Raw genomic sequence first — 26,742 nt, forward strand, 5'->3', positions numbered from 1 at the left:
TTATTAATTAAGTTTAAGTTAAGTTCTTTTTTTTTTGGGTAGGGTCTGTGCTTTGAACTGCCTGAAAAAGAAATAGTGCCATTGCATGCCAATATGATGAAAATTTGCATCTCTAAATAACTGTAATTTTGACAAACAAACAACATAAGTGTCACAAAAGCACAGAAGGGAAACACTTTATTTATATGTCCACTGTTTAGAAATTCACTGTCAATTATGCTGAATAAACCAAAACTTAACAAACAGGGCCAATAAATTTGTTCATTTGTGTTATAAGTTTTAATATACTACTATACTTCTGATGTGATGGGAAATTTAAAGCATTATATGTGTAGTGAAAACCAAAAGATAAGACAAAATAGCTCTGAGTTTTAATTATATGACTAATTCATTCTCAGAGAATAGTGCAGACACTCAAAGGCAGCAGAAGCCTGTATGGGGTTTATAAATATCATATGAGGGGTTGTATTGCAGGTTGCTGCACAAAATTCACCTCATTGCTCTGTCATGCAAGTGAATTAACTCAAAGAGGGCAAAACGAATTCAAAGTGCAAACAGCACAGACAGTCTAATAATGGTCACTTTCTTCTGTCAGCTACAGTTTCTTAACTACTGAATTAACTAGATTCAATCATCTCGCAACAATAATTCTTATAACTATTAAATAAAACATAATAATACAATCATTAGTTAATATCTTCATACAGTAAAGTCTCCAAAAGTATTCATATTGATTCCAATACCATATAGACTAGACTAGTGTTATTTAAAGAATCACTGTCGTGTTTATACCACTAGACTGCACTGCAGTGCAGACCTAAAATGTCAAATGTGCACACAAAAGTATACTGACTCACAAAATTACTGACATGGATGAAATCAATTTAACGTAATCAGTATGCTAAAACAAGTGGAGGATTTTTTTCATTGCTGTCACATTTAGTTTTGTAGTCCCTTATGGTAAATCAGCCGGGACAATTGTCTGGACACAGTGGCACAAGCTGGAATGTCTTTGATCTTGGCAAACAGTTTTACCCTAAAACAGTTGCTCTTTCCAAACTATTCTAGGCAGTAAGAAGATATATGAAGATGGTGTAAAAAAAGAAGAATCAAAATGGTGTAAAATGTTTAAGATATTCATAGTCCCTGTGCTATTCAGTCGTTCTCCTCCTCTATCTCACATCGTCCTTCACTTCTTCATCATTATCCACCACTCCTGTTTCCATCATTATTTAATCCTCTTCCTCTCCTTCAGCGTCACCCTCTCCTTCCTCCTCCTGCATAAACTCCACCATCAGTTCAGCAGTACAGGTGGCTTCTCCCAGACTGTTGACGGCTTTGCAGGTGTACTTGGCATCATCATCAGGACAGACCTCTGAGATCACCAGGCTACAGTGGCCGTCCTCTTCATAGTCGATCTGGAAGTGACGCGTCTCCTTAATAGGCTGGTCGTCCTTGTACCACACAACCTCAGGGTCAGGGTAGCCTTTGTGTTCAGAAGACACAGAAAATCAGTAATAAATCAAAAACACTGTTAAAAATTAAATGCAAATGTAAGTGGAACATACAACAAGATCATTAAACTAAGGTCTACCAACAATTAACCATAAGGACATACTGTAGCATTTAAATTTCAATATGCAGAGCAGTGGACCATATTATGGTGTAAGTGTAAACACAACGAATCATACCCAGCGCTAATTTGCTAATTTTCTGACTCAAATTGCCAAGCTTTTACATTATTTGTGACTTTTGAACATCACCATATTAAAGGGAGAGAGGGTGAAAACAATCCTCACAATATTGTTGATAAGGAAACGGGTGGGTAGAGAAAAGGATAACTTTTTTTTCATTTTAAATCCTAAAGGAGATTAAAATAACAATACATTTTTAAAAATATACTTTTTACTCAACCAAGTGGCTGATGGAATTTGAAGGTAAGAGAACTAATAATAAGGTTATATTATAGCTGATAATGTTAGCATGTACAAAAAGCATGTACAAATAATGTTTTGTTGCATTAGGATCAAAGTATTTTCTTATGAAATATGAAATAAATAATTACATTTTATAATTTTAACAAAATCCCTTCGGTTCCCAAGATATGTTTATACATTTATTTTTCTTTAGCATCCAACAACAATATTAAGATTTAATAAGTCTAAATTCAGAAGTTTAGAGTCAGTAAGAAAATAAATACATTTATTCAGCAAGGATGCATTAAATTGATCAAAAGTGAGGGCAAAGACATTTATTTAAATTTAAGGGTTAAGAGCAGAAGAATTATTACTCAGCACTTATGGCCAGATTGATGCAAGTGCAATCCCTCTTTTGCATTAAAAACTACTGTCAAGAGTTATTAAAGACAAATTTTTACTAAAAAAACATGTCTTAACTCAATTTGCACCTGTGTTTTTAGTAGATTACATTTATGCATTTTAGCAGACATTTACATTTATGCATTTAGCAGACGCTTTTATTCTAGATTACATGCATCTGGGCTGGTATTCTTAAAGAATTTAACACTCCCATTGGCGCTTTTATGGGATTGCGCTCTCACGCTGATTTGCCCTGTTTAGCAAATCTGTCTCTTAAAGTATAAAAGCCTTCAAGGTCAAAGGTCATTACCCTCAATCTTGCAGTCAAAGCGGGCAGCACTGCCTTCCACCACTTCTACATCCTGTATGACAGAGGAGAAGCTTGGGGCCACTGGGGTGCGGTTTTCATCCTCCACACTCTCAAGGAACGGTGCAGGAGGCTCTTCTGAACACAAACACGTTTTATTAATGTGCAATTAACATTTTAACATGTATGACATTTAATATGCAATGTTAAGCATCAATATTGAAAACTGGTTGCTGGACCATTACCGTCAGAAGGGGAACTTTTCTTTGGACCGATTCCTCCTAACATTCCCATAGAGCTGAACCTGGAGATGGCTCGCACTGCATTCCCTGTTTTCTGCACAGACACTCACAAACATGAAGAAAACTGTTTCCCATGTAACTCATAGAAATTGATTCTTTGTCTAACAAATAAATTAAAATAAAAGCCAGTGATTTCACCTGCCAGCGGCGTCTCAGGATGTACTTTTTCATCCTCTCTTTGGACAGTTGTTTAGCCTCCATGTTTTTGGTGTCCTGTTTGAGCCAAGAGTGCTCTAAACACTGAGCGCAGGTCAGTCTGGCCCTACAGAGTGGCATTTATAGGGACACAGAATTCAGATCAAATGCTTAAAATCCTTTCATTTGCCCATTACACCCTCCATTTACAATAATGTAGATTTTACTAGGTTCTTTGTTAGTTGTTAAGGGTCTGTGCCAAGAGCTCAGGATGTGCTGTTCAAGAAATGTGCATCTACACAATGCTGGTTTTTGAATAACTTCGAACAATGTTGGTATTTCCATAAAAATTATGATGTTTCTGATTCAAAACTTTCCTCAGAAGCTTTTCTGAAGCTTACCTCATGTCCTTTTTTAGAAGACTGCTGATGAAGTCTTTGGCCTGATCTGAAATCTCATCAAACGCCTCATCTTCAAAATCCCAGGTGGCTGAGGTGACATTGGCAAGAGTTTCATTGTCATTGTCTCCCATGAATGGAGAGAGACCACTGACACTGAGGGTAAACAAGAGGAAGGGTATTAGGCAATAATCTTTCATTCTGTTAGCGCACATTCAACCAAAATGTGAGGTAAGGTACAACAGGACTAAAAGCATTCCTTAATGCAAATTTTTTATTTATTTATTTATTAAAAAAATGAACCCATTTTTTTTTTTATTCAGTAAGGATGCATTAAATTGATCAAAATATACATTATATTGTATCACAGTTTCCACAAAAAATTATGTAGCAATAAATAAATAAATAACTTGAGAACCAAATCCTCATATTAGAATGGTTTCTGAAGGATCATGTGAGCTGCAAATTCAGTTTTTTCACATTAAAGAATTACATAAAATATCTAATATAAAACAGCTATTTTAAATGTCAATAACATCTCACAATATTAATTTTTAACTGTATTTTTGATCAAATAAATGCAGCCTTAGTGAGAATAAGAGGCTTCTTTAAAAAACACAAACCTTTTGAACGGTAGTGGATATATTCATATTTATTGATTATGGTGTTACATATTCAATGAAGTGTGTATTCTGTAAAAAAATGCTAAACATCTTATAGTTTATAGATGGTAATAAAGTCGTACAGTTTACAGTAGAGCCGGTATTTAAAGATATAGAAGCAATGTTTAGTGGATGGGGGTGGAGCAGTTTCAGGCATTCTCATCTGCAATATTTAAAAAATTGATAAATCAAGTTTGATCAGGACAATTTTGCTGTTCGTAGCAACAAAAATATGTTTAGGAAAGGATTGAGCATTTTATTTTATTTGAATTCATTTTAATGGCTGTTTAGTGTTTTGGCAAAAAGATCAAATCAAAAATGGCCTTTTAACACAGGGGGCATTAGCCTCTTGTAACTTGAAGATAAAAGTAACTGATACAAGTCAGTTTAAATATTTATACTCTACCTCCAAGGAATCGAATTTGTGTTTATGTGATAAATTGGAAAAGCAAGCTTGGCAAGCAAGTTGTCCAAAAACTAATAATGGCCTTAAAAGGAAATGTTTCCAGTCTTCAGCACTGATTGGTTGTTAGCGACTGTTGGAGGAGTGATGTAGCTGAGATATTCATTTATCACTCACAGAATGTAACAGATGACACCAATACTCCACATGTCTGTTGGGTAGCTGATAGCTTCGTAGTTGATCACCTCAGGAGCTACAAACTCAGGAGTTCCAAACAGAACCTTCAGAGAGCCAGAATCCTCTGAAAACAGAAAAAAAGAAAAAAAAATTAAACTGTGCCAGAAAAACAGACACTGTTTGTTTTTGCAGTTGTTTGTGCTTGTTTACCTAGCCTTCGAGCAAGTCCAAAGTCAATGAGCTTGATCTTGCTTCCTGTCTTGTTGATGCACATGATGTTCTCAGGTTTGAGGTCCAAGTGGACAATGCCCTGCTTGTGGATAAACTGAACTCCATCAATGATCTGCAGCATGTACTTAATCACCTCTCGCTCAGTCAGCTCGAAATCCTCATCAACGATTCGCTCAAACAACTCGCCTCCAGAAATCCTGCAGCCAATGGGGACCACAATGACATTATCATTAAGTGACGCTAACCAATCATTGTCAGACTGCAATCTCAATGCATTGGAACTGTTTATGCGCATTCCATTTAACAACCAGATGATTAGTGTCTGGAGTGCTAAAGAATTCTCTTACAGTCAGGGAGATTTAATTCTAGGCTATTTTCCATCATGGCTGCCAAGCTGAAGCAGAGAGCATCCATGCTTTCTTCTCCCCACCTCCCTATTTCTCCATCTCACTATATAAGGACATGTGACACGCACTTCTCCCATCACAGGGAGCTGCATTTTACATTCCACTCTCGCCATAAAAAGCTAAACTGGTGGAATGATTTAAAGGTGTTGAAAAAAACAACTAACAAACACTACAGCCTGTTCAAAGACACCAGGCAGGACACACAAGGTAGGTTCACCAAAATGACCTAATGTGATCACGACTCCCAAACTGCAACATACAGTATCCGATTGCCTTCTCATGAAAGCTTTTATTAAGTTAACCTGTATCATGTTAGTCTTTTGGCTTAAAAGATTGAGGATATAGCGACTCACATCTCCAAAACCATGACCATGTCAGATTTTCCCACAAAGGCGTCCACACATTGCACCAGTTTGGGGTGGTGGAGGCTGTTCATGATGTCAATCTCCTGCCTCACATTTTCTTTTTCCTTCTGTGAGAATGCCTTGATGAACTTCCCTGCCCATACCTTCTTGGTGGACTTTTCCACAAGTTTGAAGACTTGACCAAATTTACCCTTTTAGAAAAAAGAGAAAGGCAATTGAAGAAACTGGAAGAAAAAATCTGGTACCGTAAATCCAAAATGGTTATATTTATAATGCATCTCGTACGTTCCTAAGCGGTCCTCTATATCATAGAAATCCTTCACGCTGCAGTCTTTCTTAATGATAACATCTCTGTATTCTGGTTCTTTCTCTTCATCTGTGAAATGAACAGGATATGTATCATACTGACCATGTGGGAGTCATGTTAGAAAAACTCAGAATTTAGGAGGGATGGAATGGTGGGCTAATTGATTTGAACTTCATACCATCATCAGAAACAGTGGCTCCAACTTCCTCCTCTTCCTTTTTCTCTGGAGAAAAATATGAATGTTTTTTTAAAGGTTTAGTTTTTAAGTAGTGCATCAGCTCATCACATCTATACTTTTGGGGTTCAGTAGTCTGAGACCAGGGTGAATATATATTTTTTTCCAATTAAACCTAAATAAAAACTGGAAAATGTGTCAGATTTCTTCCTCTTCCCATTCTGTGTCTACATGATTTGTCCCCTTTTCGTTTATGTATTTCTTGTATATTTACAATATAATATATTTAAATATAAAAATACTGAACTAAATAAAATAAAAAAGGATGTGTGTATACACACACACACACACACACACGCACGTTGATACATTTACATGCATTGATGCATTTGATATAATACATTTAATATACTATCCATATAATATACAATGCAATGCATTTAATATTGATATAATAGACAATGCAATGCATTTTCATTTAATTTATATAACATAAGATCATTGTTAAATATAAAACACACACACACAGAGACACAGACACACACACACACACACAGTAAATTAGATAGACTATTGATACATGAGACACATTACATTTGATAACATATTGTATAACATTCATTATATTAATTTATGCATATAATATTATAAGACTTGAGTTTATGCCAACTCAAGTGATGCTGCCATAAAGGCAGGAGAAATTCTGAAATTAAAATCATTAAAATTGTTATGATGATAGTAGAATGTGTTTCTCACCTGTTACCTCCTCCACTCCCACTGTAATGGGCTCAGATTCTGCACTGGGCTCTCCAACTCCGTATACATTAACAGCTCGAATGCGGAACTTGTACTGACGATCATTGAGAAGGTTCTGGACGTGGTAAGAGGTGCTGTTACAGGAGGTGAGGTCAGTCCATGTGTTGTCGATCGAATTCCAGATCTCCAGGTTGTAGGACTGGACAATGCTGCCTCCATCGTAAGTGGGGCCGTACCAGGAGAGGGTGAGCGAGGACTTGCGGATGTCAGAGGCAGCAGGGATGCCGGCTGGGGGATCTGGCTTGTCTGGGGCACAGATTTACATTGAAGAGGTTAGCATTAGTTATATAGACCGCAATGCATAGAAAGATAAGGAGACTAGTAAATACACTTTATGTTACTATGTTGTATCAAAGTGCTAAATACAGTCTCTCATAATAAAATCTTTCTCCTTCCTGCTTCTCATTATGTGTCACGTCCTGTCTTTGCTTACTTTCATACCTACGATAGCGAGGTTGAGTGAGGCCTGCTTGGTACCAAATTTATTCTGCAGTTCAAGAGTATAGCAACCACAGTGATCTTGGTCACTTGCTGCGATTGTCAGGTGGCTGCTGTTCTCTGTGGTCTCTATGGAAATGCCCCCACTTCCTGGCTGGATCTAAACAGGAGAAGAGTATACAATGTATACAAGTATATAGGACTTTAGGCTTTCATTTTCTTATTTTCATCTCTTCTTTAACCACTTTTATATCAAACATATACACCTAGTTATCATGAAATCTGATCCTTTATTCTGTAGTTTTTCCAAATAATTTTTTTTTGGTTTACAACATGTAAAGATCACAAAAGGCAACAGCCACACCATCCTCCTCTCATTTCACCATCTGTCATCTAACATTGGTTCCCAAAGTGAGTTCTGCATAATCTCTGCTTCGTTTTATACATTAATGTACCAGTTTAAGTGTTTTGTACTACGGATTCTTCAGTTAATCAGCAATGAATCAATCAGTGGTCTCTGAACTTGATGAATCACAAAAACCAATCATGCTAATGACACAAACAATGTGAGTCTGCTCACTGTGTGAGAGGGGCAGTGAATATGAAATGCTCATGCAACCTGCAGGGGCGTTTCAGTCTCCTGTTAACAGGTGGGGTATTCAGTTGCAATTTATTTTAAGATCCAATTCTCTATGACTTTTGCCTAAATAAACTCCTAATTTGCTGTTTATTTTAGTAAGGTAATTGTTAAGTTTAGATATTGGGTAGGATTAGGGATGTAGAATATGTCATGCAAAATATGTGCTTTATAAGTACTAATAAACAGCCAATATGTAAATAACAAGGCATGCTTATAAGCAACTTGTAAACAGTGAGAATTGTATCAGTTCATCGTTGAATTCATCTGTCATTGTACATACTCTCTGTCCTTTCCTACCGGCTTTTTAAATTTGAGCCAGGTGCAAGTTATGGGTGCCGTCCCTCCAAAGTTGCCCAACAGCTCCACCTTTTCTCCTGCCCTGATCTTCTGATCTCCAGGGAACTGAAGAAACTGTGGTGGAGAACCTGCATGGCATCATAAGCAAACATAGGTTCATATTCATATACGGAATAAATAGTTATTCTGTATTTTCTCTCTCTATCTGTCTACTATCAGTATTCTGCAAGACAGCTTATCACACAAGAACGTGTCTCTGTACATGGCCTTCAGGTCAAATATTCCTTGGGCCATATAAGGGATAATGGGAGAGTAATCTTACCCTGTTTGGCAGGAGCTGGTTTCTTCTTTATTCTGGCTTCATCTGCAGTAGAGAGAGAGCATTTATTGACATAAGATTGCATCTACTGCAACAGCGTCTACTATGTACATTTTTAGCTAAACATTTTTACATCATTATTCTGAAGAATACTGGCAACCATACAGTTTCGGTTACCATTGCCTTTCATGGAATAAAAGAAACATTTCTCAAAATATCTTCTGTTGTGTTACATAAAAGAAACAAACCCACACAGGTTTGCAATCGGGTAAATAATAAATTATTATATTTTTGGGTGAACTATCCCTTTGGATGAACTACAAGCATAAATAATGATTTTAGAAGGATTTAACAATTTTGACTATTTTGACAATATTTTGCAGCTTCAAACTGAATAATGGTAAACTTTTAATTATTGTGCTTTCATACCACCATTTTTAAAAAACAGATTGGTTAACATCATTTTGCTCATATTATAAACATAATATCTTTTTTTTTAATTCAAAAATTATTCATCAATAGATTTATATTTTGTTTTATGATAGCAATGATTTTGAACTGGTAATTGTCAAAGAGGTCTTTAATAGAGGCTATTGCTTTAATATTCGATTGCAGGAATTTTACATTTTCTTTTCTTCCTTATTAAACTGATAAATAATAAACTCTCCATTCAGTAAACAATCAAACAATCCAGTAGTCCAAAAAAAAAAAAAAAAAAAAAAAAAAAAAATCCACTAATCAGACCTATTCACGTAATTTTCATGAAATTTCATTTTACACCATTTCAAAGGAAATAACTAGTCAACATTCATCTGAGAACTGACAGGAGTTCTAAGGAAACTGATCAGCATCCAGGGAGAGAGTGTCTGTGTGGACACTGTGTCTTGCTGGAATTCCCCTTATATGGATATGCTAAATATAGGGTCTCCAAGATCCAGGAAGCAGTGGCTCTCTCTCTCTCCACTATTTATTTAAGGTTTGATCGCCGTCAAGAAACAATGCAACATGTAAACCCCACTAATACTCCAGCACACTCCAAACAGAGAGACTGAGAAAGGGGGAGAACAGGGGTGAGGAAGACAGAGAGGACAGTCAGATCTTTATGTGTTTCAGCTCACAGAAGTCTACCATTTTAGGCCTTCTCTTCGTCTTCAGTTGCTTCTTTCCTATCTTTCATTTTCTCTCTTATGCTTGGAGAGACCTGAACTTTTTCCACAAGCACTATGAGAATACAGTATACTCTGTTCTGGTATTTGCCAGTAACATGCTTTTCGTGAACTAAATTGTAAATCACTTTGACATTGTTTGTTAAGAGCATAACTGCAATGTAAATGTGAACCATTTAGAGGCTGCTATGCTTATGAAATACTAGAAGAACAAATGCAGCAGTACAACTGGTTGCCTATTGTTCCAAAACACCATCGGCTGAGTTTATTTTCTACTCCATCATGATCACATGGATTAAAATGTAGGATCTAGTGTGACCATTGTGTTAAAAGCTGGAACAAAACAAACAGGCAAACCATTTGAGCACTATAGATACAATCTGCCATCAGATACTGTGGGATGGAAATCCTCTTTGGGAGTCTATATAGAGTGCGCGTGATGACCATTGTTCCCGTCTGTAAGGTCAACTTCTCACATAACAAATATTTTTGAAAGGGAAATTGGAATTAAATGTTCACTAAATTTGTAGCAGAATTAAGGACTAAATGTTTTTGCCAACAATTGATGATTACGGACAACAAAAAGAGAAAATTGATATTAATTGTGAGTTATTGTGGTTTGGAAGGCAAGTAAAATGTTTACTACCTCAAAGTGGGGTAAAACAAACACAAGACCTATTTACAGTACACCAAGACTGAATATTTGTTGTAGACAAGATTTTGAATATAAACAATGGATTTCTATATAAAAAGAAATATACAGTATACTACATAACAAATCTCAGATGTATGATTATTTACAAAATTTCACTATATTATCGACCAGCTCTTTGTATAAAGTCCACATTTATCCACATGTCCAATGTATAGAATATCTCAACTGCTTGTATCATCACAAAATGTAAGGTATATTATCACTCAGCTCTAATTTAATGAATGCGACTATAAGGCATGACCTGACTTGATTTTCCTTTAAAGGTGCTCTCATAAATGAACAGTTCACCTAGCTATAAAAATTCTGTTGTTGTTTACTCATCCTCATTTTGAAACCTGTATGGCTTTCAGTTTTCAGGTGGATCACAAAAGGAGTTTTTTTATTATTATTATCTTAATGTCCAAGCTGCTCCTTTTCATACTCCCATTGTCAATGCTGACCATGGAAACTTGGAATATATAGTCCATGAGCTTTCTATGTATAATTTTTGGAGCATGTCAACTCTTTGTTCCCCATACACTTTAATTTGGAAGAGAGCAGCATGGACATTCTTCAAAATGTCTCCTTTTATGTTCCACTGATTAGAAGACATGTTGATGATCACGATTTGGAAATGACCTGAGGTTGAGTAACAGATTAATGACATTTCATCCCTTTATAAATAAACTATTAACATCACAAGTAAACAGGCCACAACATGTGTCCTCACTCACTTTCTGTAGTGGGAGTTGCAGAAGAGCTCTTCCTGTTTTTCTTATCTGCTGATGGGTCTGAGGGATCTAGAGGAATGCAAAAAAAAAAAAAAAATTTTAACAATATTTTCCCCAATTTTTGTTTCAAATTAATCCTAATTATGAGTTTAGGAGGAATTTGACATTGTTAGTATTGCTATTGGGTTATTGGTATTGCACCCTCACTTAATATTATATGTTTCCAATGACATGCATAAGGGGAAGTGTAGAAGACAGGACACTTACCATCTACAGTGACCATACAGGAACACTCTGCTTTACCATGTGCATTCTCTGCCTTACATGTGTAGCATCCTTCATCCTCTGGTAGAGCCTTGTCGATTGTAAGTGAACACTTTTCACCTGATGTAAAACAAGAGCATTTAATTACATGTATATGACAACTGAATTGTTTTATGATTGAAGTTTTGTATTTTCAGCCTTATTATTAGCTGAAAACTAAATGCTGGCTTATACATTGTAAAAACTCTTATGCCAGTTGACACAGCTATTGATAAAAAGGATCCTTGATTTCCAAGAATAAAATATTAATAATAATAATAATAAAAAATAATAACATGGAATAGTCAACACATTTTTTTCACCATATTATCCAAATACTTCAAATTCTATAGTTCTTCGACATAAATAAATATATTCCATTAGCACAAATTATTCATGTGAACACATCACCACAAATATCTAAACCAGGGGCCGATCTTCTTTTCTTTTCTGTTTGTTTGTTTATTTATTTTTACTCTTAAGAATTAAGTTGATAATACTTTGTATTCACGACACAAGTCTTAGGAATGCTCTTATCTTTTTTCTTAAGATTGTTCTAGAGACAAAACCTAAGACAAATTTGAATTCCTAAAAGGAATATTCTTAAGAATCAGTATAAATAACCTAAGTTTCCATAACATCCAACTTGCCTTAACCCCCAAAAGTAAGCTGTTCAATGAATTTATTTGGTTTAATATTAAACCTGTAATTTTCTTCTTAAGAAAAAATTTGATTTTCTTAAGAAATTTAAGAATAGCACTTTCACAATTGAACATTAAGAAGATTTTGATGAATCCGTACCCTGCTTTCTAAACATAAAATTGTCCAGAAAAACCAAGAGCCTGAAGCACTGGATAATGTAGGGGACACCCATCACATCCCTGTTTGATTTAGACTCAGGGAATCCTCTATTGCTATTTCCGAACTTTCTAATTGCGACTCAGATCATCATTCTTTCTCATGTCAGTGGAAGGGGTTAGAGAGACCGTAAACCCTCAGATCAAATAACATAATGTGAATGAGCTCAAAGAACCAAGATAACACTCACTGAGTGCTCCAGTTGGCAATGAATCAGCCTCAGCTTTAAAATCATTCCTCTCAGCATGTGATTTACAACACAGCTCAGAACACTAAAGTAGGGACTTTACGAAAAGAGGTTTTAAAGCTGTCCTCATCATTAAATAACTCTTCAGACCCAAGGTTATCACATTTCATTGGAACTGTCTGTCACATTTAAACATCTATTAATCAAAAGAGATAAAGAACTGCGTAGAAAATACAAGATCAAGAGTATTTTGCATTTTAAACTGTAAAATTGTGGTCAAATGTATCTACTTTCATACCTTTCTGTGATAAGACAATGAACTTGGATGCCTTCACAATTTTCCCATCAAGAATCCAGGTGATGACAGCTTGGGGGTCAGAGGTCACCTGACACTCTAACCTCAGCCTCTCTCCATCCACCACAGTGATGTCACTGAGGGGCTGTTTGAAAACTGGCAGCTTTCCTGTATCCTTCTTTCCTCCATTCACAACTTTTGCTATTTTGTCGTTTGTCTCTGTTATCTGTCCATCGGTTCTCTTCTTCTCTGGGCTGGGTTTCTCCTTTTTTTCAGTTGTTCCTGCATCAGTGCTGCTGGCTTTCTTCTCTGTTGTCGCGATTTCCTTTATGTTAACCTTTTTATCAATTGCACCACCATTTACGCCATTGACATCAATTTGCTTTTCCTTCGGTGGTTTCTTGGGTGCAAGCTTTGATGAATTCTGTTCATTTTTCTCAGTCTTCTCTGGTTCCGGTTCTTGCTTCTTATTCAGGATGGACCTGAAGTCTGAAGGTGCACTGCTTGGAGGTGGCGTGGCAGCAGGTGCTTTGGGTGAACCATCTTTCTTGTTGAGCAATGACCTAAAGTCAACCTTTGTTGGGGTGCTTGTCTTGATCTCAGACCCTGGCTTAGGCCCCGAACGGGGCTTTAGAGCTGCCCTAAAGTCTGTCATCTGGATTCCTTTACTAACCTCTAGAAATTAAAACCAAATTTATGAAAGTTCTTTTTGACAGTCCCTCTCAGCTCCTTTGGTAGGGGTTTCTTCAAGCTGTAAATGAACACGGATGTCCAGTTGTATGAACGTTCCTTGACAATCCCAATGATCCAGTGACTTCGTGGAGGTCCTGCTCTGTCTGTGGTCACTGTGCAACTCTCTGTTCTCTCCCCTCAAACCACTGCTGGGACAACCCCTCTGGACCAGAATGAAAGAGGGAGGAGAGAATAGATGGTAGAGAGAGGACATACAGAGGGAAGGAGAGAGATATGTGAGGGTGGGGAGTGGAATTGGAATGTTCAAAAGCTTAGACTCCATTCTATAATAGGTTAATTGGAGACAGGAACACATTTCATATCTGTGTGGCATCAAAGGGGGAGCGCCATTGCCTTATTAGGGAAACACTTCCAGTGCATGGGCATCAACACAGCGGAACAGAGCTAGGAGGTAAACAGATGGCCAGATAGCATCAGAATCTGATACATTATTAGTATGTTAAGAACATAAATGCAGATAAACATCTTGAGTAACCTGATTTGGAGTTACATTCACTGAAAGGCAAGAACTTTTTAATGATTTGCAAAGAAAGAAAATCTCACTGTTCCTTTGGTGCTTGGACAGAAACCAGAAAAGAAGTGTTCTGATTATTCCGGGGGTGTTTCTTTGGATGCGCCTAACTTTTTGACCTCTCTATAATTTTTTTGAAGATGCATTTCACCAATCAGAGTTGAGCTGCATGTTTGCAACAGTTTATATTAAAATGTTACATGGGCAACCATATATGGCTATGAACCTATCTGTTACTCTTCTACTTGTGCGTGTGTGTGGAAGATGGACACATCATGGGAATGTTTCCTAGATAAAATAGCTTCCTGTGCTGTTTTGCTTCACCACAAGGTGAATTGGTGAGTGAATTTTCCATTGCTGCTGGTATGAAACAGTCACACTCACATCTTTAAATTAATCTCCCTTATATTCTGTAAAAGTCCAGTCCTCAATGGCAATCCTATAGAGATCTTAGAGATAACCGTAATGATGAGATGGGACGTGATTTCATGAGACATAATGAACAGGTCTCTTTGGGTGCAAACAGACCATATCTGATGATTAGAAATACTTTTAAATAGGAGTTTTAAAAACAAAGTCTAATTTTGTGTTGGAAAAAAAACTGGAAAACACATTACTATTGTGTGGTTTTAAACTCTTGTCAGCAAAATTCCAGATTCTATTGTTAACAAAAAAACAATGGTAAAGGATACATCATGAAAAGACCCTCGCTTCTTTGTTCTGGGAGTTTATCTTCGGCATTGGGGCAGGAACATTAACCAGACTTATAAGGAACAAACAAAAAGAGTGAGTATCTCATCCTCAAGCATTTCCACCGCTTTACTCTACTATAAACATCTCTCTTAGCTTGGAATCTATAAGGTCACCTAATTTTTACACTGTTATTAAGCATATACCATGGAAAAGACAGTTACAGTATACAACTGTTTTTTAAGCATTAATTGTGCAAAATAAAGCCAACTATCAAAAAGAAAGAAAGAAACCAGTAACTTTAGAACATCACTTTTATTAACCTTTAAAAAGTTAAAGCTAATTTATTCACATAAAAAGTGCTATGTTTAAAGTCAACATTTCACACATACTTTGCCTATTTGCACAGACCACAAACTGGTAAACTGTGACTGTCTACAGGCAGCATTTACTGTAGGAATTAGTTTTGCTAATACAAAAAAAAACATACATAAAACAGAAATAGTCCAACAATAGTAATTTATTCAAAAGCAAGCAAAAGGCCATTGCTTATTCCTTATAGAACACCCAGATTACTAACACTATTTCATTCAAACTGTTTATCAGGCAAAAAAAAAAAAAAAACACTAAAAGGCTTAAGAAAATACCTGAAGTGAATAAACAAAGCCCCAAACTTTCAGAAAAAAATATTTTTTAATTGTTTTAAAGCTACAACATGAAATATGTTAGATGTTCCAGGGAGCTGTTTGCATCTGAGGATAAACTGGATGAAAATAACTGCCTGGAGAAAAAAATAGCACGAATGTTCTAGAATGAAGAGTATAAGCATGAGTTGGGTGGATACTCTCTACCTTTTAGATATGATAACGTTAGATTAAATATAAGAATACGAGTATGTCTGATGTGTATTGAAGGAGAGATATCAAACCATTTCACAGTAATCTTAGGCCTAAACCATTTTTATTGCTTGCAAAACTTAATATACTTTATATTTGATGTAAAAATAAACTTCTGATCTGAATCTACTCTTCAGTGTGATTTAAAAATGTATAAATCTGCCAAATTCTATGATCAAAACCAGAATCTCAGTCAAAGTTTTTACTTATTTGGTTAAGACTATATGTGTTTAAATGTGAAACATACTGTACATACTGTATAAACTGCAATTTCTCTCAAGGGTTAACAAGATAGCTAGTCTCAGTGACGCCCTGGACTACATAAAATATAGCGATAAACAAGTCAAAATGTGAGTACACAAGTGAGACATTTCTTATACTAATAATAAACTCTCATCTCCTCCTTGCATTTAAATTATGGTGATACCCATGACACATTCTGAAATAGTAAAACAACAGTGGGTGTGAGAGAATAGGGGGCATCCCTTAATATCCTTGCTGAGAGTGGTGTGAAAGGAACATTATATGCTTTGTTTCTGAGAATGGAGAGGCTCTCATCTGGGGCAGACAAGCAAGGGGACGCTGTTTACAGAACAGCTTGTGTGGTCTTTCTTCTTCTAAGACCAGAACCTTATATGTCCATAAAGATTTAATCAGCACTTCTCATACCAGTCATGATTCAAGGCTTCTGCATACTGTTCAACAATAGTTCTTTTCAGAGAATGTTGTCGGCTAATATATAATGTTTCACATTTCACTTTGAAAGATGGATGTTAGTTATATCATCAGTTCATGATTCATGGCTGTTACTTCTATATAACCTCAATTAATGTTTCTTTGGTATACTGACAATGACATTTCCCCCCATTTTTATTTAATTTATTAATAGTTGTATAGATATTCAAAATACTGTATATTTCATATGTAATTCACACTTTAATGCATAATTATTTATTTAGTTATTTATTTTCACCTTAAAATGTAAAAAAAAGAAATATTAATTATCATACATTTTTATTAAAATAGGGATTATAAATGATTTTAAAGATTTTTTAATAAAATGATGAAGGTTATGCACACTCACTTGTATTTGGACCAAGGAAAGTACTTTTTACGTGATAGTTAAGCATTTTATATTTTAGAGTCATCAGAAAATTGTTATAAATGTTACATGTTGGTGAAAAATGCTCATAAATGTAGACTATAAGACAAACATGACAACAACGGAGAGTGGGATGGTTGCAACATGGCTTTCTTCAAACAGGAATGAGCTACAGTGATGATATTACTGCACATGCTAAATTAGCCCCTCATCCTTCCTGGAAGAAAGCTGCCACATGTAAAAAAAAAATCATGGTAAAAAGTAGCAGTGATTTTTTTATGATCAGATTTTTTCATACTGTCTATCATATATCATATCATATATTTTAATCAGTGTTTTCTTGTGTCAAAGATGTTGTGTCAAGGTAATATAGCAAGTTTTATTGTGGCTGTCAGGCTGTAGGGACAGTTGCAACACATTGTTGTAATCTTCCCAATATGCTGCCCCTTACCATGTAAAAGCTTGCCATAAGTTATAATATACCAAAATTGTAATTTTATGAATTAATAAAGAACCCCTTTCAATAGTCAGGCCTCGCTTAAGTAAACAGGTTTTTAAAAAACAGTCTGAGTCTACTGTGGTCTAATGTGGAATTACCTTCTATCTCACTCTCTCTGTCACACACATGCATCACACGTACAAACACACACACTCACACACACACACACACACACACACACACACACACTGAATCTGAACAGTAAGACTGATTACTACTTGGTTAACTGTTCGTTAGGCAAAAGTTCTTAAGACAAAGTCTTAACATAGTGCCTATGTTTATGCAACTGGCCCCAGTTCAGAAGTCAACAGAAGTAGGAAATTATTGAGTCTCAGTTTTTGAACTGAAGGAAATGCAGAAAGTGCTGCAATGTCTCCTCTATATACAAAACAATTTGGTATGTATGTTTTGAACTTTGAATATGTTTAAAACTTTTTACAATGCCTTTCTTTATATTTATTATCTTCATTATCTCAAACATCCTTAATTGTCACTGGCCCAGGTGACGATGGAATCTTCAATCTATGAAAGTTGTAAACAAGACTAGACTGGGGAAAAAAAGACTAGGTCTGCCATCTTGTGGCAAATAATTTGAGCCAACTGTACTCATGTGAAATGAGGTAAAAGAGAGAAACGTTAAGAAATGTTTCTGTTATCTATCTATAATCTATGAGAATCATGAGGCCGAAATTGTGGTCTTTATTAAACCTTATTTAATGCTAGTTTGACCTAAATATGGAACAACTGGACCACTCTGTACATAAGTTGACCTATATTTCCAGACAGACGACCTGATTGGTAAGTGCAGCAGACACGTCACAGTGGGCGGGATTACAGTACACTCACTTCCGCATTACTGTACTGAATGGATTTAATGAAACTGGTCGATTATGCTGAAGTTGAACAAGTTTTAGACGCAGTTCAGCGTTGTCAGAAAAAAACTTGACTAAAGAAGCAGATTTTTATTTCGTAAACAAAACTGGTAACCATTCATTTTCATAAACAGATTTACATGAAGTAATTAAAAACTAGACGTGATATAATCAGCGTAATAAATCAGTATTCAGTCGTCTACAAGAGTGAACCGCCTCATAACTGAAAAAATGTTAAAAGCGATTATCCTAATTGGGGGCCCTCAAAAAGGTGAGATTTTATTTTTATTTTTTGTTGTTGTTGGTTCTAACTCAATGAATAAAAGATTAATGATACCGCAGCAACATTATCACATATGATGACGTGGCGCAAAGGACGTAGCTACGTGACAGCGTCAGATATGATAAACTCGAATTAGCTGTACAAAGTTACGGTCTTTAGCAAGTATGGTGATATATGGATATTAAAACCTGTTAGAATACGCATTTCATAAAAATGCGCTGCGTTCAGGTACCAGGTTCCGCCCCCTGTCCTTCGAGGTGCCCAAACCACTGTTCCCTGTGGCAGGAGTTCCCATGCTGCAGCATCACATAGAAGCCTGTGCCCAAGTAAGTCACTGCAGACTATGTTTAGATCACATGTAAAGCATACAGCTGAACGTTCTTCACAATGATCAGTATCTGTTTTGAAAGTTTGCCATGTTTTATTCTCTTACAGGTACCTGATATGAAAGAGATCATACTAATAGGTTTTTATCAGCCCAATGACGAGCTAAACCGCTTCATTTCTTCTGCACAGCAAGAGCTTAAAATCCCAATTAGGTAGATACCAGTTCAGATCAGCAGATATTTAAAATAAAGACAAATTTAAACAATTTTATTGTGTTATATAATACAAATGATATTTATACTGATATTTTGTCTCACAGATCTGATAGTCCTGTTATTTAAAAACTGGTCAAATACATAGGCTTAACGTAATTTATTTCTTTTTGAATCTGAATACCTGCAGGAGTTTGCCGCTCTGGGAACAGGTGGTGGGATCTATCACTTTCGTGACCAGATCCTGTCTGGGGGTCCGGCTGCATTTTTCCTCATGAATGCTGATGTATGCTCCGAGTTCCCCTTGCAGGAAATGCTCCGGTTCCACCGTCAACATGGAGAGAATCATTGTGGAGTCTTACTTGGAACAACAGTAGGTTTATGTTTAGAAATAAGTGGATAATATGATTTTTGGATATAATATAATATAATGTAATATAATACTAATTAGGGCTGTCAGTTTAATGTGTTAAAAATAATGTGATTAAAATATTTTAACGCAGTTAACGCACTGGTCCCGCGCCCAGACCTGTACATCATCTTACATTGCATGCAGTTTCCAGTTGACAAATATGATGCAGGGCAATAACTCCATAAATGCAGTTATACCCTAAAATTTTAAATATTGCCCCTGTATGAGTTTTTGTCACATATTTAAATCATATGATAAGTGATAGAGCATCATTAATAATAATAATTAAAAAAAAAAACCTTCATGGTAGTTCACCCAAAAATTATAATTCTTCATCAGTTACCCTCATGTCGTTTCAAACCTGAATGACTTTCTTCTTTTGCACAACATAAAAGAAGGTATTTTGAAGACTTTTGGTAATTAAGCTGTTTTGGTTACCAATGACTTTCATTGTATGAACAAAAAAATACTGAGATGTTACTCAAATTATCTTCTATGTTCCATAGTTTATGTAAGGCTGTTGTAGCCTAAATGTTTATATGTAATTAATTTTATTTTGAATCAAATAATATAAGATTAAATAAATAGATTAAATAAAAAAATTTGATTAATTAATCGACACATGTAATTACTTAAATTAAATATTTTAATCGACTGATAGGCCAAATAATATAATATAATATAATTTAATATAATATAATATAATATAATATAATATAATATATGTAGTACTGTTCAAAAGTTGAAACTTTTTTAAAAAAAGTATCTTATGTTCACCAAGACCAAATTTATTTGATCAATAATACAGTAATAGCAGTAATATTATAAAATATTACTATTAAAAGATAACTCTTATCTATTTTACATTTTTTTAAAATGTAATATATTTCTGTGATGGCAAAGCTGATATTTCCATTCTTCATTGTCACATGATCCTTCAGAAATCATACTTAATCATAAATAATATGCTGATTTGGTGCTCAAGAAACATTTTAAAAAAAAATTATCAGTATTGAAAATAGTGGAAACAGTTGTATATTATTTCAGGGTTTTTCTATCTCTCTCTCATTGCAGGCCAATAGAACACAATCTCTGAACTACGGCTGCATTGTGGAAAACCATGAAACAAATGAGGTACTATAAATAAATATGTAAAAGACTGCTTCCTTGTACACTAATTCATATGATCTGAAGAACAAGCATTGCGTTCAATAAATGGCATTAAGAAGGTCCTTTTTACATTATGCTAATTATCACTAATTTCTTTTAGGTGCTCCATTTTGTGGAGAAACCCAGTACTTTTGTAAGTGACATTATCAACTGTGGGATCTATTTGTTCACACCAGATATTTTTGGCCATATTGGGACGGTTTTCCAGAGGAACCAGCAAGAGAGGATCCAGTGAGTGTCACTGACATAATTCAGCCTCTAAACCGCTTTGCAGCCTTCACCGGACAGGTTTACGTGTATAATAATAGGTCAGCCTGACCTGTTTGCACTGAAATGAGTTATTTTTTTCCACAGGGAAGAACTCACTAATGGCAAGCAGATGCAAGAGGTGATTCGGCTAGAACAGGACATCTTTACAACCCTAGCAGGACAGAAAAAACTCTTTGTCTACAAAACACAGCATTTCTGGAGTCAGATAAAGTCTGCAGGGTAAATCTGCCTTTCTCTTAATTTTTACCTGTCATCTCCCCTTTCTGTCACTGTTTCTTATACATGATGTTATATAACGTAACACAGGTCAGCAATATATGCCAGTCGTTTGTACCTCAAGCAGTATCATCAGACACATCCTGAAAGACTGGCCACAAACCAAGATGGAACCCCCAAAATAATAGGTATGTTGCATGAAGAATTCTCTCTGAACAAGTTAATCTTAAAGCTGTATTTTTATCAAACACAATTCACCTATGTAAATACAGAACTCACTAGTTGTATTAAATAATCATATGCAGCTACAAGGTCACTGAAAATTTGTTTTCCACCTTCAGGGGATGTTTATATCCACCCTACAGCAAACATCGATCCCTCTGCTGTGGTAAGTACATGGGCAACAACTTTTATACAGTAAATATATGCTTTTGCATTGTATTCAATTTCTTTCTCTCCATTCAGTTGGGTCCTAATGTTTCCGTTGGCAAAGGGGTGACAATTGGAGGAGGCGTAAGAGTGAGGGAGTCCATTATTTTACATGGAGCCATGTTACAGGTGAAGTGGGTCACTCTTGTGTTCACATTTGCTACAATGACAATCAGACATTAGAAAGAAACGTGACATTGATTAATATTAAATATATAAGTCTCTGTTTCAGGATCACTGTTGTGTGTTGAACAGTATTGTTGGGTGGGACAGTACAGTGGGGAAATGGGCAAGAGTCGAAGGAACTCCAAGTGATCCCAATCCCAACGACCCATATGCCAAGATTGACAGCGAGACTCTGTTCAGAGATGGAGGTCTAACCCCATCCATCACCATCCTTGGTATGGAGATCTTGCCTCTTATTATAATCTAGTGGCAACGTAGATAATATAATATAATATAATATAATATAATATAATATAATATAATATAATGCAGTAAAAATAGTAATACTGTAAAGTACTATTACAACTCTTTTCTGTTTTAATATTTTTTAAAATGTAATTTATTCCTTTGATGGCAAAGCTGAATTTTCAGCATCATTACTCCAGTCTTCAGTGTCACTTGGTCCTTCAGAAATCATTCTAATATGCTGTTTTTGTGCTCAAGAAACATTTTTTAATATTATCAATGTTAAAAACTGGTTTTCTACTCATTATTTTTGTGTAAACAGTGGTGCATTTTATAAGGATTCTTTGGTAAATAGAAAAAATATAGAATTTAAAAGCTCTGTAACAATATAAATGTCTTTATTGTCATTTTTGATCAGTTTAAAGCATCATTGATGAATAAGTACACTTTAAAAAAAATTATATTTACTTCAAACTTTTTGAATGGTAATATAATATAGCTATGTTGTAACTACAATACTGATAATCTAATGAGTGTTTTAAACACATAAATATGATGTACTGGTTGGTTTCTTCCAGAAGGTGGAGCTGTTCCTTAAGAAGTTATAACAATCATCTTGCTACTGCATGTATGTGGCAACAGTTTTTCCACAACAGGAAGTTTGTCTGACCATGTATACTCTATATTTTCCTTCTAGGCTGCAATGTGAATATTCCATCAGAAGTCATCATTCGGAACTCTATTGTCTTGCCTCATAAAGATCTCAACAGGAGCTTCCAAAACCAGATTATCTTATAGAAGCCACTTTCCTCTACTGTCTTTCTGAATAAACACTGTACATTGGGTCATGTAGAAAGTATATAGCCTAAAGATTGTTTAAGAAGTATTGTTTATTGTTTATCATTATTTAATGTTTATGTATTTGGTAGTTACAGTCCAGAGAAAATAAGTCCACTTGTCTGGTCAATTTGTATTGCAGTAATATAGCGTGAATAATATGGTTTAATGGGGTTCAATTTTCCTGATAATTTTAGGACTGGGAATTTTGTATTTAATATCTCATTCTAAGGTGATACACCGGCCTTATACACATACAGTAGTAGACAACACTAGCTTTGACTTGTATTTTAGTTTTATTCCTTAATTACAAATCACACATACCTGTATTGCCTTATCAGTAAAATTAAGAGTGAGAAATGTTTTAGAAACTGACAGATTTGAAGCCAGATATTTTTTGGCAGGAATGGAAAAGATGGTGATAAGTTTAGTTTTTTTTTAACAAAAAAAATAAAAATAAAATAAAATTAAAAATGTTTAACGATTTTATTCCTGTTTATTCCTTTTCTCTGTTGCAACCATGTATTAAACTCATCTACCAACAGAAAAATAGAAACATCAGAACATGTGGAGTTTTATTATGACAAATTGACGAGTGCCCTGTGAGCACAAATTGAGCCTAATGTGTTTGTATTTTAATTAAAAGATTAGAAAAATTGAATTAAATGCATCATAATGCTTTAAATGTGTTACTGAAGTTTACATATATCAAATTATTGTATTAATAAGGGGGGTACAGCGGTGGCAACTGGGCATGCGCACATCAATATAGTGTAATTTTTGTCACACTGTACAATAATCACCATTTTAGGGTTGAGGTAGGTGTAAATGTTTATAAAACACAATTTAAAGGTAGGTACAAAATGTATTTTTTTTAGTTTCTGGCTGTAGCTGTATCCCTTCTAGCCACAACTGTAAATGAGTTCTTGCGCTAACTTATAAGAATTTAAAGACAGACCTACCAAGAACTATTAAGTTGTTTATCAATAATATATACACCTGCATCATTTCATCTAAAAAAAAATAAAAAAAAATCAAGTTCAACAGTGCAATTTCTAGTGAAGAACTACACTACCCATGATCCTGCAGAAAAATTTCCACCAATCACAGAACTGGGGCAAACTAATGGCTCCAAAAGACTTCTGCAGCAGAGCCCTTCCCCAATGGGAGCCTTCAAGGTTATCAAAAAAGCTTAATGCAGCAGTACTGGCAAGGAGACAAGGTCCTTTTTTTAAAGGGGGCATAACACACAGCTTCAACCAATCTAATGTTAATCTTGAGTACCTATAGACTAGTACTGCATCCTTCACATCTCCAAAAAGTCTTTAGTTTTATCATATTTATAAAAGAAAGATCCAGCTTTACGATTTTCTCCGGAAAAAGCCGAGCTGCTGGAGGCACGCCGTGGGCAGAGCTAAAGAGTGACGAGCACTTGAGCGCAGAATGCCAACAAAACAGACATTTGATGCAGTTTCGCTTACCATCTCAAATCCAGCGTCGAACTGGGCCTTGTTTATAAAACGTTCGTCATTAAACACACTTGTGAAACGCCGTTGCTGCCCCAGAAAAACAAACTCTATCCACTGTTTACATAACGCTGGGCTCTTTAGGAAGCTGAACAAAGTTATCTTTCCCTTACAACCAAAAACATACATCTTTGGAGACATTTTTCCCCAGCGAGCCTCTCGCAGTGCTGCCGCTGCACTGGATGAAGCTGTGGTCGATGTGTGCACGGGCGCGCTCTTCCGGGAGAAATGCCCATATAAGGAGTGCCACCCTCGTCTACGTCATGAAGAGCAATGATCGAAAAAAATCTCCAAAACTTGGAAAATACTTGCAATGTTGGAAACGGCACAATGTGTTATTTTTATAATGGAGATGAACGCTCATGTAAACTGTGCAATTGTTGAAAAAAAAAAAAAAAAAATCTCCAAAACTTGTACGAACCCGGAAATAAGATTTATCATATGTCCAAATTGTTTTTTCAAACTTTGTCCATGCTTAGATTGTGAATGGTGATGTTTAACAGTGTAAATAACTCTGAATGCATGAAACAGCATTGTACCCCCTCTTAAATGGAGGAGAGGCTTCAATATGCTTAATAAACTGCTTTTGTGGGGAACCACTATATCGCCATATCACTTAACAAACTTACATACTGTTTACTAATCTTCAAAAAATTTTCAAATAAATATTAATTTAGGATGGAGTAATATTTGGAGTTTACAACAGAAAAATTGCTGTTTGCTTCATATAAAAGATTGTAATGTTGTGATTCACCTTAAAGCTGGTAGGTTTGGTCTTATATCTATTTAACAAAGTCTCTAAGAAAATCCTTATAGGAAAAATGAAGAAGAAAAATATGGTTAAGCATGAATGTACTTGGCTGTTGGCTAACTCATTTTGCAACGCAATGTTGTGTGAAGTAGTTTGATAAGCTAATAACCAAAGGCATGTAACTTTGGCCAGGCAATTGCATACTTGTGTAAGGTATTGCCTGAGTGTGCAATTACATGACAAAGATGTACTAAAAATGAAAAAGCTTTTCCTTTGTGTTTGCTGTACAGACGACAATGTTGTCAAAACAATCCCCATTCACATTGATCCGCAAAAACGACTAAAACCCCTGTATTATGCATACCAGGCCAGTAGTTGGCGATATCACTTAGAAAAGAAACACCTATAGACTTCACTTTTTTTGTAATCTACACAGAAATAATAACAGTTACATTTGCAAAACTTGGATTTTGAAATGCTGTTGTCATTGTTTACATCCCAGTTTAAGGCTGGTGCAATTCTACTCAGTTGATTAGCTCAAAAATTTAGGCCTACAATTCACTCGGGTGGTGCAGATTCGTACAGAATCTACACCATCCAAGCAGCTGCCAATGAGAAGATAAATGGAAATGGGACATGTTATGAAGTTGTTAGGTAGACCTTTGTTGTGGTAGTTAATTTTATTGACCATTAGGCTTTTCTGAGTAATTCTACACCAAACTGTGTTTAACTTGCCCTTACAGTCAGGATACATGGAAATAACTTAATATTACAGAAGACCATTGCCTTGTACGTAGGTTTGCATTAGTTCTGACAGAAGATTGGATTCTGCATTTTTTTTCTTCCTTTAAAATAAACCACAGAGTACCTTATAAATTTGAAATAATGCTTCTTTGCTATACAGATAATATGTAATTCAGAAAGGTGACAGCCTCCTCCTTCCTCCGTAAACATGTTGATTATTCACAGAGTGGAGCAGGTCAGAAGAGGTTTAATGGCTCCTTTGTGATTGGATTCTTGCAGCTTTATCTTTACTCTCACTCTCCTCAGACGCAGCACATAATTCCAGTTTGGAAATAGAGTTCTGTGTTCTTTTTCAAAGCCTTTTCATGTCAGATTATATATATATATATATATATATATATATATATATATATATATATATATATATATATATATATATATATATATATAAAATAATAGCCTAATGGTGGTGGCATGTTTGTTGAGAGAAAACATGGGAAAAAGAGAGTGGCTTTAAATGCATAACCACTTAAACCTTCGAGTATGTCACACAGCCAAAGGGAACCAGGGTAAACCATGCGTGTGCAGAGTGTTTTGTCCATGCATCATCTGTTAGTATTGTCCTATATATGGTTATATATGTTAATTGATCACTGGATTGACTTGGCTCATAACACCTTGAAATCGCTGAACTTGAATCTGCAAATCACTGACAGTGTGAACAGGGCTTAATGCACCAGAAATGAATGACAGAAGTGAAGGATTTCAGAGAAAACAACTTAAATTTCAGTCTGTTTCTCACAAGGAGTTACTACAGCTTCAGGAATATAGTGCACAAGTCAGTAACACTTTATTTTGGTGGTCCTCTTTGAACATTCTGTTGATAATAAGTAGTACTGC

General features: G+C 35.4%; 2 protein-coding genes across 3 annotated transcripts; one reads left to right on the plus strand and one right to left on the minus strand.

Moving 5' to 3' along the window:
• Window positions 1-160: 160 nt before the first annotated feature.
• On the minus strand, window positions 161-13,816 carry LOC109092025 (myosin light chain kinase, smooth muscle-like). 2 transcript variants are annotated; one of them, XM_042725597.1, is made up of 17 exons: window positions 12,935-13,816; window positions 11,556-11,672; window positions 11,292-11,357; window positions 8,701-8,742; window positions 8,379-8,506; window positions 7,445-7,601; window positions 6,944-7,249; window positions 6,191-6,235; window positions 5,991-6,081; window positions 5,694-5,897; window positions 4,913-5,130; window positions 4,703-4,826; window positions 3,464-3,616; window positions 3,066-3,189; window positions 2,871-2,961; window positions 2,629-2,760; window positions 161-1,486 (listed from the first exon to the last, which is right to left on the minus strand). In XM_042725597.1, exons 1-17 carry the CDS (start codon window positions 13,584-13,586, stop codon window positions 1,233-1,235), a joined length of 2,904 nt encoding a protein of 967 aa, XP_042581531.1. In that variant the 5' UTR covers window positions 13,587-13,816; the 3' UTR covers window positions 161-1,232. The 2 variants fall into 2 exon arrangements, with proteins under 2 accessions (XP_042581531.1, XP_042581530.1); XM_042725596.1 differs by having other exon boundaries at window positions 2,629-2,763; window positions 12,935-13,815.
• Window positions 13,817-18,209: 4,393 nt separating this feature from the next.
• LOC109092332 (mannose-1-phosphate guanyltransferase alpha-B) lies at window positions 18,210-23,482 on the plus strand. Its single transcript, XM_042725598.1, has 12 exons — window positions 18,210-18,525; window positions 18,766-18,863; window positions 18,973-19,077; window positions 19,258-19,449; window positions 20,563-20,622; window positions 20,759-20,889; window positions 21,013-21,147; window positions 21,235-21,332; window positions 21,486-21,532; window positions 21,610-21,702; window positions 21,806-21,974; window positions 22,682-23,482. Exons 1-12 carry the CDS (start codon window positions 18,486-18,488, stop codon window positions 22,780-22,782), a joined length of 1,269 nt encoding a protein of 422 aa, XP_042581532.1. The 5' UTR covers window positions 18,210-18,485; the 3' UTR covers window positions 22,783-23,482.
• Window positions 23,483-26,742: the final 3,260 nt, after the last annotated feature.

This window comes from Cyprinus carpio, chromosome B6, assembly GCF_018340385.1.
Source record: "Cyprinus carpio isolate SPL01 chromosome B6, ASM1834038v1, whole genome shotgun sequence".
In the NCBI taxonomy this organism is placed as follows: Eukaryota; Metazoa; Chordata; class Actinopteri; order Cypriniformes; family Cyprinidae; genus Cyprinus; species Cyprinus carpio.

Coding starts and splice junctions, on each gene's coding strand:
- LOC109092025 (XM_042725596.1), bottom strand. CDS start 13,586: ATGACAGACTTTAGGGCAGCTCTAAAGCCCCGTTCGGGGCCTAAGCCA. Junction 7,250..7,444: donor ACTCAACCTCGCTATCGTAG/GTATGAAAGTAA, acceptor TCTGTGCCCCAG/ACAAGCCAGATCCCCCAGCC. Junction 3,617..4,702: donor GGTGTCATCTGTTACATTCT/GTGAGTGATAAA, acceptor GTTTACCCTCAG/TGTCAGTGGTCTCTCTCCAT.
- LOC109092332 (XM_042725598.1), top strand. CDS start 18,486: ATGTTAAAAGCGATTATCCTAATTGGGGGCCCTCAAAAAG. Junction 18,864..18,972: donor ACATAGAAGCCTGTGCCCAA/GTAAGTCACTGC, acceptor ATTCTCTTACAG/GTACCTGATATGAAAGAGAT. Junction 19,078..19,257: donor AGCTTAAAATCCCAATTAGG/TAGATACCAGTT, acceptor TTTGAATCTGAA/TACCTGCAGGAGTTTGCCGC.